The sequence below is a fragment of the Coenobita brevimanus genome, chromosome 46 (assembly GCF_032717465.1).
Source record: "Coenobita brevimanus isolate Jiangsu-jjx chromosome 46, ASM3271746v2, whole genome shotgun sequence".
Classification (NCBI taxonomy): domain Eukaryota; kingdom Metazoa; phylum Arthropoda; class Malacostraca; order Decapoda; family Coenobitidae; genus Coenobita; species Coenobita brevimanus.
The window spans coordinates 47,594,960-47,607,004 of record NC_136999.1 but is presented as its reverse complement, the minus strand read 5'-3'; the positions used below and the strand labels follow the sequence as shown (position 1 = coordinate 47,607,004).

The following is a 12,045-nucleotide window of genomic DNA, read 5'->3' as shown; positions in this document are numbered from 1 at the left end:
TGCACATGGTAGGCATCCCAAGATACTTCACCATCACATTCCTGAGGTTTCTTTTTAATTGGACCCTCATTATAGCCATACATTTCATTGGTTTGGGGCCTAAAAACTGGGGCCCCATAATTAAGTCCAGGACTCAAAACTCCTACATTCTGATTATTCATCACTGTAATGCTACCTTTAGGTGCTTCGGATTGGTCAAGATTCAATATAGACTGTTTTTTTTTTCTTTTTTTTTTTTTTGCTTCCTGTACACTACACTGAGGCTCAGCAGTGCAAGATTTCTCTACGGCTTCATTTCTCTCACAAATTAACTTCAACTGGTCATCTAAAAGCAGTCAGAGCTCCATTGTTGCATACCTCACGCATTTGCTGCTGAAACTTAGTGTATACTTATTCCTTCAACTGTTGCTGTTTTTCCTTTACTTTCCCCATGAAAGCATCATACTGCCCCTGCATCGTCAGTTGTAACTCCTCCTGTTGCTCCTGTAATGACTCTTGACGCCTTTCATATCGTATCTCTTCTTCACTTTTGCCTGTATTTTTTCTCTGAGTTCTTTCTTGAGCTCTTTCTGTTCTTCGTTTTGTGCCTGTAGCTGTTCACTTTGTGCTTGTAGTTGTTCACAGAGTTCTTTCTTTCCTTCAAATTGTGTTTGCAGTAACTTCGTGACTGCAGCTAGAGATGCCTCCTCCTGCCTAGCATGGCTTGTTGTCTGCACACCTTCTGGCTCCATGTCGAAGATTTGACTCTCTGCAGCACTTTCCTATCCCAGCTCCTGACACCTCTTGTTACATCCTCGTCCCACACTGCCACAGGCTCTAGCAGCAATACTTCAGTGCAGGATAGACATCACCCAGTGAATAGTTCTTTGTAGGGTTAGCCTTTCAATGTACACAAGATAAACTCAGGTGTCAAAATAACACAGGCTTCTGACATTCATTGTCTTTATTATCTCCTGCCTTTACAGTACAAGGTGGAGTGATATTGTTTTGTCCACCTCTGTGTGTGTGTGTGTGTGTGTGTGTGTGTGTGTGTGTGTGTGTGTGTGTGTGTGTGTGTGTGTGTGTGTGTGTGTGTGTGTGTTTCCGTTATAGTTTGAGCAATCAACACGAAACCTTCAGCGTATAAAGATATAGCAAAAATCTTGGCCAAGTTCGAAAATGGGCACTCGGAGTCAAGGTCAGGGTCCCTAAAATGGCTGCCAAATGTCAGCTAGTTTTTATTGCCTGCCTTTAGCACCATTATATCTCATGAAAAGCTTGAGCTATCAACATGAAACCTTCCCAGGGTATCAAGATATGGTCAAACTGTTGGGCTTAGCAAATAGCATATTCTGGCGGGCGATTAGCATTCGGCTCCCGAATGCTTTTCTTTCAGTTTCCATGGAATTACAATGCGCTTCACAATTCCAGAGCTACACTAACTTCACAAGACCGCAAGTAAAACTGACTGAATTTCCTTTATTCTCTCCCTCATCCTTTTATAACCTTCTTCGCTACTCGATTGTTTTAGGTGCTCCAAGCGACAACAGTTCCAAGTTGGAGCGACAACAGTTCAAGTCGGAGACATCCAAAATATTTCAAAGCTTTCTTACATTACATAGCACTCTGAACACTTCATCATACTAACTGAAATTAATTTACATAATTTAACAAGCACTCATCCAGATACAACATTACAGCAAATAAAATTAATCCATAACCTGCTTGCAACAGCAGGCTACTTGGCAACTCAAAACGCACGAACCATCGAGAATATCCCAGTGTTATCTACCTAGCAGTCCTGCTTCCTAAAAACATGTTTAGAGTGTTTTTTTTTTTTTTTTTTTTTTTATAGTGGAGGTTTTTAATAAAGATCGCATATACAGGAAATCTGTAAACGAACGAACGAACGCATTTTAGCCCTTCACTCCAACAGGATTACGGAAAATTATTGTTTGGTGTTGGCTAAAATAGAGAGAGAGAGAGAGAGAGTTAAGAACTAAAATGCTTTCAAATGTTCACAGTAGTAGTTCATTTTGTTCATGCACAGTCGATCTGTATGATCGAACTTTGACCTTGCCCTGCGACCTTGACTACTGACTGATTGTTCTCAAAACTAAATTCTTTCGTTCTTACCTGACCCCGAATACTTCGACTGTGTTTAGTTTAACCCGTCAAGTCCCGAGGTTTTCCGAACCTCCGACATCCCCCAGTCCTGAGCTATTTTGGAAAAAAAAAATTTTGGCTAAAACTTCCACTTTGGTTGAGAAACGAAGGAAAATCACCAAGAAAGGGCTTACCGTGGTCTATAAGTGGTCGGAACAGGTAAGGTCCCCCGCGCCAGGTATCGTATTCTATCACTGACGTATGAGGCGCTCACGTTTTCTATGGTAGGGAATACTGGGAGAAATAACACACAACATCTCTATATTTATTGAATATGAACTAATAAACAATAACAGTAGCAATATAATGGATTTCAGACATATATAAATGAAAAATAAGCACTGTACCATCGCGCGAGCATAGCGAGTTAGGTCCGAGTCGTAACATGCTATATGCTAAGTTTCTTGTATCAGTCAACATATAATTTTTTCTACTTGTATACTTCTGTTTCAATGACATTTTACCAATTTCTACTGTTTGTAAATGTTTTCAGATGTTTTCATTCATTATGATGACATGTAACATAAGTTTAGCACACATCGGCCTACTAAGTGCACTCGCTATGACTCGTATTTCAACATACCCAATTGTTTTATCACTTTCCTATTATTTTTCCCTTTACATAGAACCTTTCCTCCACCACTGTAAATGTTTTCAATTATTTACATTCATTACGAGGGCATTTAGCGATATGCTACCGCATATTCACGTAGCAAGCACAATCTCAAACATTCGTGTTTCATCTTCTACTTTATTTATTCACTCAAATTATACTTTCCCACTTACATTACACACGTTTACACCCTATACTGCACTGTACATACTTACTGGCATTATTTATTCAAGTGAGCGTCAGAATATCGCATGAAAATACCCTCGCAATGAATGTTTCGACCAACATAATACTCAAACACTTATATACTAATTCTTCACATATATTACACACTTTTCCACTTGACTTCTATTTTCATAATTACGGGCCTTATTCATTCACCTGAGCGTCAGGATATTGCATCTCTATACACACGCTAGGAATATTTTGACTTAGAATATATTTCAGCACTTACAGTAATTTGAACTTATATTATACCCGTTAGCATTTCCAATAATAATATTTACATATTTATGGGCCTTATTTATTGCACTGAGCGACAGAATATCGCATCATCAAACCCTCGCTAGGTATGTTTCCACTTACAGCATATTTATACACTTACATACAATTTTTCCACGTATGTTATACCCGTATGCACTTTATACTAATATTTTCAGATCAACATGACTGATAATTTCACTGAGCGTCTGTTTGTCGCATTTACTTCATAGTTTCAGCGTCCTATCGCATTCACACCATGTCAGAATTGCATCAACGTGTGATATTCACTGAAACATGGGTGAATACAGAGACCCACGTCACACTCGATGCACTCATAACGGGTGTCCTTCCTCTGTGTGGTGAGTCTCACCCGGGAATTGCTACATACGTGACACCTGCGTTGGGGCCTAGGTCTGTTTGGCTGGGGAGGGATAGGAGTGGGGAAATGGCGGCCGGATATTCTCAGGGGGGTTTGGGCAATAGAGGCAGTGCGGGTGCGATATTGGGGCCTTTCAACAGCATAACGTGCAAACATCTCCCTTGTGAGCTCCCTCACAAACCCTTCAAAGGTTTCCTGAACTCCTGTTGTCATGGCGTGAAGGTGTTGGCAATTCAGAGCAGTGATGTCTAACAAGTGAAAGAACAGTTTCTTATACCACTTCATCGTGGTCCTGGCACACTCTACCGTCGATATCATGGAGTCTGACTGGTCCACCAGGTGCATGTTTATGTTATAGTCCATGACACACTCAGGTTTCCAAATGTGACGCCTGTTCTTGCTCCGGTAATCAACGGAATCAGTACGGTGCATCAAGGGGCGGTGAACTGTTGACAAGAGGCTTACTTCTCTATTATGGTTCCACACAGTTGCAAGGATGTTGTTGGCTTTGAAGAAGACAACCTCATTCCTGGCAAGTTTCCGCCCTACCTTGGCCATGTGACGCCGGTTCACCGTCACGGTTCCACAGACTCCCGTTTCATGCATGTGAAGATAACGAGCGAGAAGAGGGCTAGTGTACCAGTTGTCCAGGTAGAGGACGTGACCACGATGAAGGTAGTCTTCTATCATTGTCTTTACCACTGCTCCCAACAGTCCAATACTCCGATCTTCTATTATGTCTGTCTGTGCACCGGTGTACAAGACTATGTCTTGCACGTATCCAGTCCTACAGTCGCACATAACAAAGATCTTGAACCCAAAACGGCGCCTTCTGCTGGGTATATACTGCCTAAATGAAATATTACCTCTCCACAACACGAGACTTGTCTATGACGAGGTCTCTATAGGGATAAAATGACGAAGGAAAAGTTTGCCTCAGGTGATCAAAGACCAACCTAATTTGCCTCATCTTATCTGTGTCGTTCGCATTTGCAGGATCATGAGCATCATAGAAATGAAGGCGACTTAGAATTTGTTGAAACCAATTACGGCTCATCACTTGCCCAAATATTGGGGTAAACATAACAGGGTCCCTTGTCCAGTAAGCCGGAATTCTGTTCTTTCGTATAATACCCATCAAAAGGACCAGGGCAAAAAATAGGAACATTTCTGAAAGGGAGACAGGGTAATCATATATGATAGAATGCCTACTCCTTGTTCCCAATCTTTCACTCTCAAGGTGCTGGGTGCTTGGTTGGTTTGGTAAACAATCTGCTCCACGAATGCCTCACTAAAAAACAGGTGGAAAAAATCCAACCTGGTGGAATTCCGGTGAATTCTGGGAGCAATGCAGCCAGAGTGCCCCTGCTCAGTGAAAGGGTGAATGAGGGGAGAAGAATCACTCCCATCCTCCCAATTCCATCCCACAAATCCCTCGTCCCCATCATCCCCATCACTGCCTTCATCTGGGTGGGGAGGAGATCCTGGTGGGGGAGGTTGGGGAGAAGGAGTGCGGAGGGCTTCCCCACTCTCACTCCTCTTCCCTCTGCCTTTACCTTTTCCCTTTCCCTTACCCTTACGGCCTTGAGGAACATTAGGGGGCTGTGGGGATGAAGTAGGGGAATATTGGGGAGCATAAGACGTGCTGGGGAGTGGTTCCTCCCCACCTTCCCCCCTCCATGACAACACCACGTGATTTTTCACGCACCCTAGCTCGCCCACGTGTTAGGGGATATTGGGGAGCATAAGACGTGCTTCGGAGTGGTTCCTCCCCACCTTCCCCCTCCATCACAACCCCACATGATACAGAACGCACCCACACTCTCCCACGTGATACACCCCGCCGCCTCACACTACCTAGGGAGAGCAATGACTCACTCATGCCACTCTCACTTTCCATACTCCTCCCTGCACTTTCCCTTTCACTCCCCACTCCCTCCATGGCACTTCCTAACTCCCCAAACAAAATACTAGGCCCATACCTGCTCGTCCGACGTGGTGTGAGCTCGGGACCACGATGAGTTATTACCTCACGTCCATACCACGTGGTAGCACATCCCACGACTCCGTCCTCATCCTCGTCATCGTCATCGAATTCGGGTTCCACATCACGTTGGGGCTGGGCATAGGATGTTGCACGTGGTTTCTTGGCCGGCTGCCCCTCTCTAGGAGCACGGTAAGTCACGTACTGCCGCTTCCTGGGGGACGGGACTTCCTCATCACTGCTGGTGGTTTCCTCCTCCTCTGGCTGCACATAATCTTTATCAACAACCTCGTCATCCAGTGGGGAATCACTGTCGCCTGTAAAGGCGTCCAGGGCGGCTTGAATATCGACCTCTGAGAGGCCTCTCGTAGCCATGTCTGAGCAGGACCGTTGCTACCAGGTGAGTGGACGAGCCGGGGGTTAGCGCGGGTCGCACGGGGTCGCTGAGTGTCCCCGCCTGGTGGCAGGTAGGGGAAGGTCATGCAAGGATATATACCGCAAATCAAGCGCAAAATTTGAAAATTGTCGAAATTATGCACTTTGCAATTGCACAACGTACCGGTACGTCGCCGAGACTGGCAGATGCAAATTGTTGCGACGTACCCATACGTCGACGGGACGGGGCGGGTTAAATTAGATCAGACATGTTTTAGCTGGCCTTTACTTGTAACCTTTGCACTCGCCCTTTCCCTGCGACTGAGACGTTTGACAGATTATTGTTCTATTGATTTTTTCTCCTCATCTGCAAGCATTCCGCAAACATTCGATAAAAAGCCTGATTATGTTGACTTTGCTCTGTGACCTTGGCCTTTGATTGATTGTTATAAAAAATAAGCAATTTCATTCTTGAATTACCCCAACCCCTCCTCCAAGTTCGGTCTGGAATGAATAAAAACTGGCTAAGGTGATTTAGCCAGCGTTTAACATAACCCTGTGACCTTGAAATTTGATCTAATGTACTGGAAAAAAGCATAATAAAATATAAGTATCCTCGAGGGCTTTCACTAAACACTTCCACAATGTTTGGTTTAAACTGTATAAAAGCTGATATGTATTGTTTCCACACACACACACACACACACACACATGCGCACGCATGGATAAAGTCATGACATGTCTCATTCCCTGAACATGGGTGCAGCGAGTCCAAACCTGTCAGAGAGAAATCTGCAGCCATGAAATTCCAGAAGTTGATATCAACATCAAAGACGACATGAGTACCAGGTCTCGCCAACTTTTTCATATCTGCCACTAAGTTGCTATACGTGGAGAAGGTCACTCGCTCTGTGTTAAATAGGTCTGCAAGTTCACGGTACACCCCAGATTCCACAGTCTGAAGAGAAATAAACCTCAGAGCAGTACAGAAATTAGATTGTTTGGTATTGAAGCCATTCATATCACTGTTGTCTGTAATTCCCGTATATCGTATAAGATGTTGCACTTTGTTGTACTTAAGCTTTTTGTGTAATTAATGATTATCTGACCCACAATTTTGCTAAGCAGAGCACAGTTTACACTGACGGAGCTAAAGTAACTCAACAGATCTAGTCAGTTATCACTTGCGAGTTTGGGGACTACAAGGTAGTTGAAAATGTCGACACTAATAAATTTGGTAGTTTTATCACAAATCGCGTTTGGAATGGAAAATTATCATGTGAAAATAACGTTGACAGTGCCCAAGTACTCTCCTGTCTCAGCTCCACTGTCCACCAAAAGTCCACTTGATCTTATCTATATCTGTACTTCCCACAGTCATTGTATCATCGCCACTTTGAAAACGTCTGTGGTACCATGCAGGTCACTCAGTCGGCAAACACATTTGTTAATACGTTTATTGCGTTGTGCGTATTTCCCTCCAAGTGTTTGTCTCTGAAATATGCTGCATAAAATTCAGCAGAACAACAAGCCTGCAAGATTTTACTTATCTCATCCCACTATTAGTTAATGAAAAAAGCTGCCGTGCTGGACTATGCTTATAACATAAAATTCTCAAATGCAATTTTGGGTTAGTATTAGCATGCTTAAGCGAGCGCCTAAAGAAATGTTTATTTTCTTAGTTTAATTCCGTTATTTTTCCTGTATTTACTGAACTATAAATCTTTTATCTTAATGTGGTCCAGATTTTCTTCCTTTTGCAGCTTCTTTCCTATCACACAGTTTAGTAGCAGAGAGAAACAGATCTAGTACATTCTGTCCCTTGCACTTCTTCGTGACCAGAATCATAATAAAAGCTTTAATTTTTTGTTACAACGAGGCACTGGAGATGGAGAGATGACAGTTTTAGGCCAAAGTAGGGAAAAATTATTTCAGGCAATAATTACTTTTAGAGCTCCTTCTCATTACCTTGTTTTTATGCTGTGTGGGATGATTTGATGCCGCAGATTGTCGGAAACGCGTTTTTATATAATAAACAGACTTCATCAATCCCTGCATAAGATAAAGGGGAAGAAGTTTTTTTGGTGAGGGATGGGTGACGTTTGTTGTGCAAGACGAAGTAGTGCCGTGTGAATATCCTATGAGCCCATTTGTCAGGGTAGATAAGGCTAACTTAATATCTGACGAAAAAAAAAAAAAAATGTTTTCAGCAACCTTCCACATTAAATCAACCATTCACAGGATAAAAACAAGCTGGTGAAAAAGCGAAAACCACAAAAACAGTGAAGAACGTAAAGCAAATACTTACCAGGATCTCTATCAGTCTGTCCATCGATGTCAGCACACTGAAATCCCGGAGAGGGATGGTAACAAATGAATCGCCTCTGTCACTCTGTCCTCTGCCACTCACACACCCCTCTCTCATATACCGTACCACTCCTCCTCCTACTCTATCTCATCACCAATAAGTATATATGTATGTATGTATATACTTTTTGTATATGCACGAGTCTAGACACGGGCATAACAGTCCGTTCGTGAGGCCCAGGAGTCCTCCCACGTATCATAAATTCACTTCCACGTCACCACTTCGGCGCTAAGCAAACACCATCCATACTGAATACATAGTAGGGCTGTCTCATACAGGACTGGTGTAGTGGTGTTGGCGTTTTTTTTTTTTTTTTTTTTTACGTGGCGAGTCTTATGTTACATCAGTAAGGTCTCTTATGTTACGAGTAGATCAGTAAGGTCTGCTTAGCGAAATTACAAAACAAGTATGGTTCTACGATCTTTCCTTGGCACTGCTTAATGACTGTCATCATATCTTAATGTTAACCTATAGTTGTAACTCAACAATTAAGGTAGGAAAAGAGGAATTTTAGGCCAAGTTGAAGTAAAAAAGAGTATAGATGTTATTGTTGTTGCTCTTGCAGTCCCATTCCCATCTGGTGTTGGATGTTCAAACGAGCTTGCCATCGCCTCCCTGTCGTAGTTTATAATTGTTTTCGCAAGAAGGTTAGGAAAAAAGTGTGCGGAATGTACTGAAGTCTCGAATTAATTAAAAAAAAAATTTAGTTACTAGTGGAACAGTTGCCGTAGGTTGTTACTGTTTCTTCAGGAAGCACACGGAAAGGAGCAGTCTTGTAATTTCTTTAATTCTTCCTAGAAAAATAAATCAAAGTTACGACACCAAATCATTCGTGAATATGCTCGAGTATCTAAGCCCTGGACGTAAACAAAGCGTGGACTACAAGAAACCTTCCACTTTACCATTTTTACTCTAACTTGGGCTAAAACTGAAATCTCTCCATCTTGGACACTGACTTCTAACAATAGTTTAACACTTGAATACGATGCTAGTCACCAAAAAAGTGCTATGGACCGGATTTAAAGGTAAAATATTGTTTTATTCTGCAACTGAGCAACGTAGAATAAGTTGTAAAAGGACGGAATTCTTGTCCAGGATAAGAGTAAGGGACAATAGACTCCATTCATAAGAACTAGGTTTTCGCAAGGCCATCCTTCGTACAGGGTTCAAACATTATGGAACCACAAGAAAAAAACTGGAAGATCACAAACGTCATTTTGTTCAGTTAAGTCGGCAGATGCTTATTTTGCCTATTGAGAGGAAGATGGGGAGGAATACAGGGAGGGCATTGGATATGAACATTAGTTCTGATAAACAAATGATAAGTAACACCGAAATACAACTTTACCATTCCATAAATTATACATTGAAGAGGTCCAGTGAACAGGTCTGCAATATCAACTTCTGATTTTTTTTTTCTTTGCTGTGAGTGCATATATTTATTTTCGCCGAGTCTGTTCTACTGTCCCAGTGGAAGCAGGCATGAATCCCGGCTGGGATACAGAACGGTTTACAGGATTTAAATTTCGCTAAGCAGACTTTACTGATCTACCATAAGACTCGCCAAGTAAAAAAAATAAAAAATAAAAAAAGCCAATACCACGACACCAGTCCTGTAAGAGACAGCCCTACTATGTTTTCAGTATCGACGGTGGGTGCTTACGCCGAAGAGGTGACATGGAAGTGTATGATACGTGGGAGGACTGCTGGGCCTCACGGAACGGGCTGTTATGCCTGTGCCCAGACTTGTGCACATACAAAAAGTATATACATACATACATTCATACAATCATACATTCATACATTCTGTTATGAAATAGAGTAGTGGGAGGAGTGGTACGGTGTATAAGGGAGGAGTGTGTGAGTGGCAGATAACAGTGACAGAGGCGATTCATTTGTTACCATCCCTCTCTGAGACTTCAGTGTGCTGACATCGATGCCCAGACTGACAGAGTTCCTGGTTAGTATTTACTTTACGTTCTCCGCTGTTTTTGTGGTTTTCTCTTTTTCACCAGCTTGTTTTTATCCTTTGAATGGTTATTTAATGTTAAAGGTTGCTGAAAGCGTGTGTTTTTTTTTTTCATATTGTTAGCCTCATCTAACCTAACCAATGGGATTATTGCGTATTCATACGGCACTACTTCGCCTTGCGCAACAAATTTCACTCAACCCTCACCAAAAACGCTTCGTCCCCTTTATCTTATGCAGGAACTGATGAGGTCTGCTTGATATATAAAAACGCGTTTCCGACAATCTACGGCATCAAATCATCCCACACAGCATAAAAACAAGGTGATAATGAGGAGGAAATCCACCGAAGAGAAGGGGCCCTAAAGCAAGTAATGCCTGAATAAATTTTCTCTACTTTGGCCTAAACTGTCATCTCTCCATCTCAAGTTCTCCACTGATTAGTTGTAACAGTAAGGCTGCATTATGATGTTGATCACGAAGAAGTGCAAGGGATAGAATGCACTAGACCAGCTTCTCTCATCTACTAAACTGTGTGAGTTCTCCACTGATTAGTTGTAACAATAAAGTTGCATTATGATCTTGGTCACGAAGAAGTGCAAGGGATAAAATGTAATAGACCTGCTTCTCTCTTTTACTAAACTGTGTGATATTAGCTAAAGAAAGGAGGACTATTTGAACTAAAATAAGGTAAAAAGAGTACTGCAGTGTCAATAGCTATAGTTTAACTGTTGACTGTAAATAAAATGGTGTGATCCTTACTTTAAATAATGTCATTTCTGGGACGTAAGCCAAGAGAAGTATTTTGATATTAGGATCGTTAATGACATCTCTGAGGGTCTGGTAGGGATGACTGATGTGTCTGACAGCCAGGAGAGACATGAGGTTACCAACGTAGCTTTGTGTTAACACCACCATCATCAGCATCCACACCCCTTGCACCACACGTTCCCACCACCACCACCACTCAGACGGCTTAGGCACATCTGTTTAAAACAAAAGCGATTAATTCAATGACGTCTAAAGCAGGCATAATAAAAAAAAAAAGGGGGGAGGCAAGTTTCAATTGGGACATTCACGCTACCTTCTTGGAGGAGGATGCGAATACAGTTGAATATGTTGGTCTCTTGTCTTGGTGGGTGGTTAGCGTGTGGAGGAAGGCAGAAAGGAAGGAGTAGCATAGCGGTGATCACAGCCAGCAGTGCCGACCCCACAGCCATCCACACTACCGGTGACAGAGGCAGCAGGAAGCCCCACGGGTCCACCTCAGGGCGACCACGGGCAGCGAAAACTTTATGATGCGTCATAAACACAACAGGACTGCAGTGGAAATACTTTTTCCTGTCGTCTACGATGCCATGTGGCCCACCACTGATATCAGCCTCCTGGAACAGAGAGGAGTTATTGAAGAAAAGTGCAGTTAGCTGAACATACAGGCTGCTCCATAAATAATGTTCCACTATTATTCAGCGGGGTGATAACTTGTGTGTTTTGGGGATGGCCTGGTGAAAGTTATCAGTATCTACCCTACATCATTTATTAATTTCCTACTTCCACAACCACGTGCACACTAGCCGACTGAGTCATTCTTGTAACATATAAATATTGCAACGTGAGTTTAGTGAAGTGCAATTTACGGGTCCCCTTTAATTTTATTGAAATATTCATTTTCTTTAATAAAACGGCCAGGTGAAAACAAACATAAAGTTCAAAATATGATCATTAGTAAT

At 42.3% G+C, this 12,045-nt stretch overlaps 1 protein-coding gene across 1 annotated transcript in view; it reads right to left on the bottom strand.

The window, feature by feature from the left end:
• Positions 1–12,045, bottom strand: part of LOC145398718 (uncharacterized) — a 74,107-nt gene that overhangs the window by 54,042 nt on the left and 8,020 nt on the right. The window contains exons 3-5 of the mRNA XM_080271518.1: positions 11,400–11,700; positions 11,078–11,301; positions 6,757–6,937 (exon numbers count right to left, since the gene is read on the bottom strand). Of these exons, the coding sequence (XP_080127644.1) occupies positions 6,757–6,937; positions 11,078–11,301; positions 11,400–11,700 (706 nt within the window). The remainder of the gene's footprint in view (positions 1–6,756; positions 6,938–11,077; positions 11,302–11,399; positions 11,701–12,045) is intronic.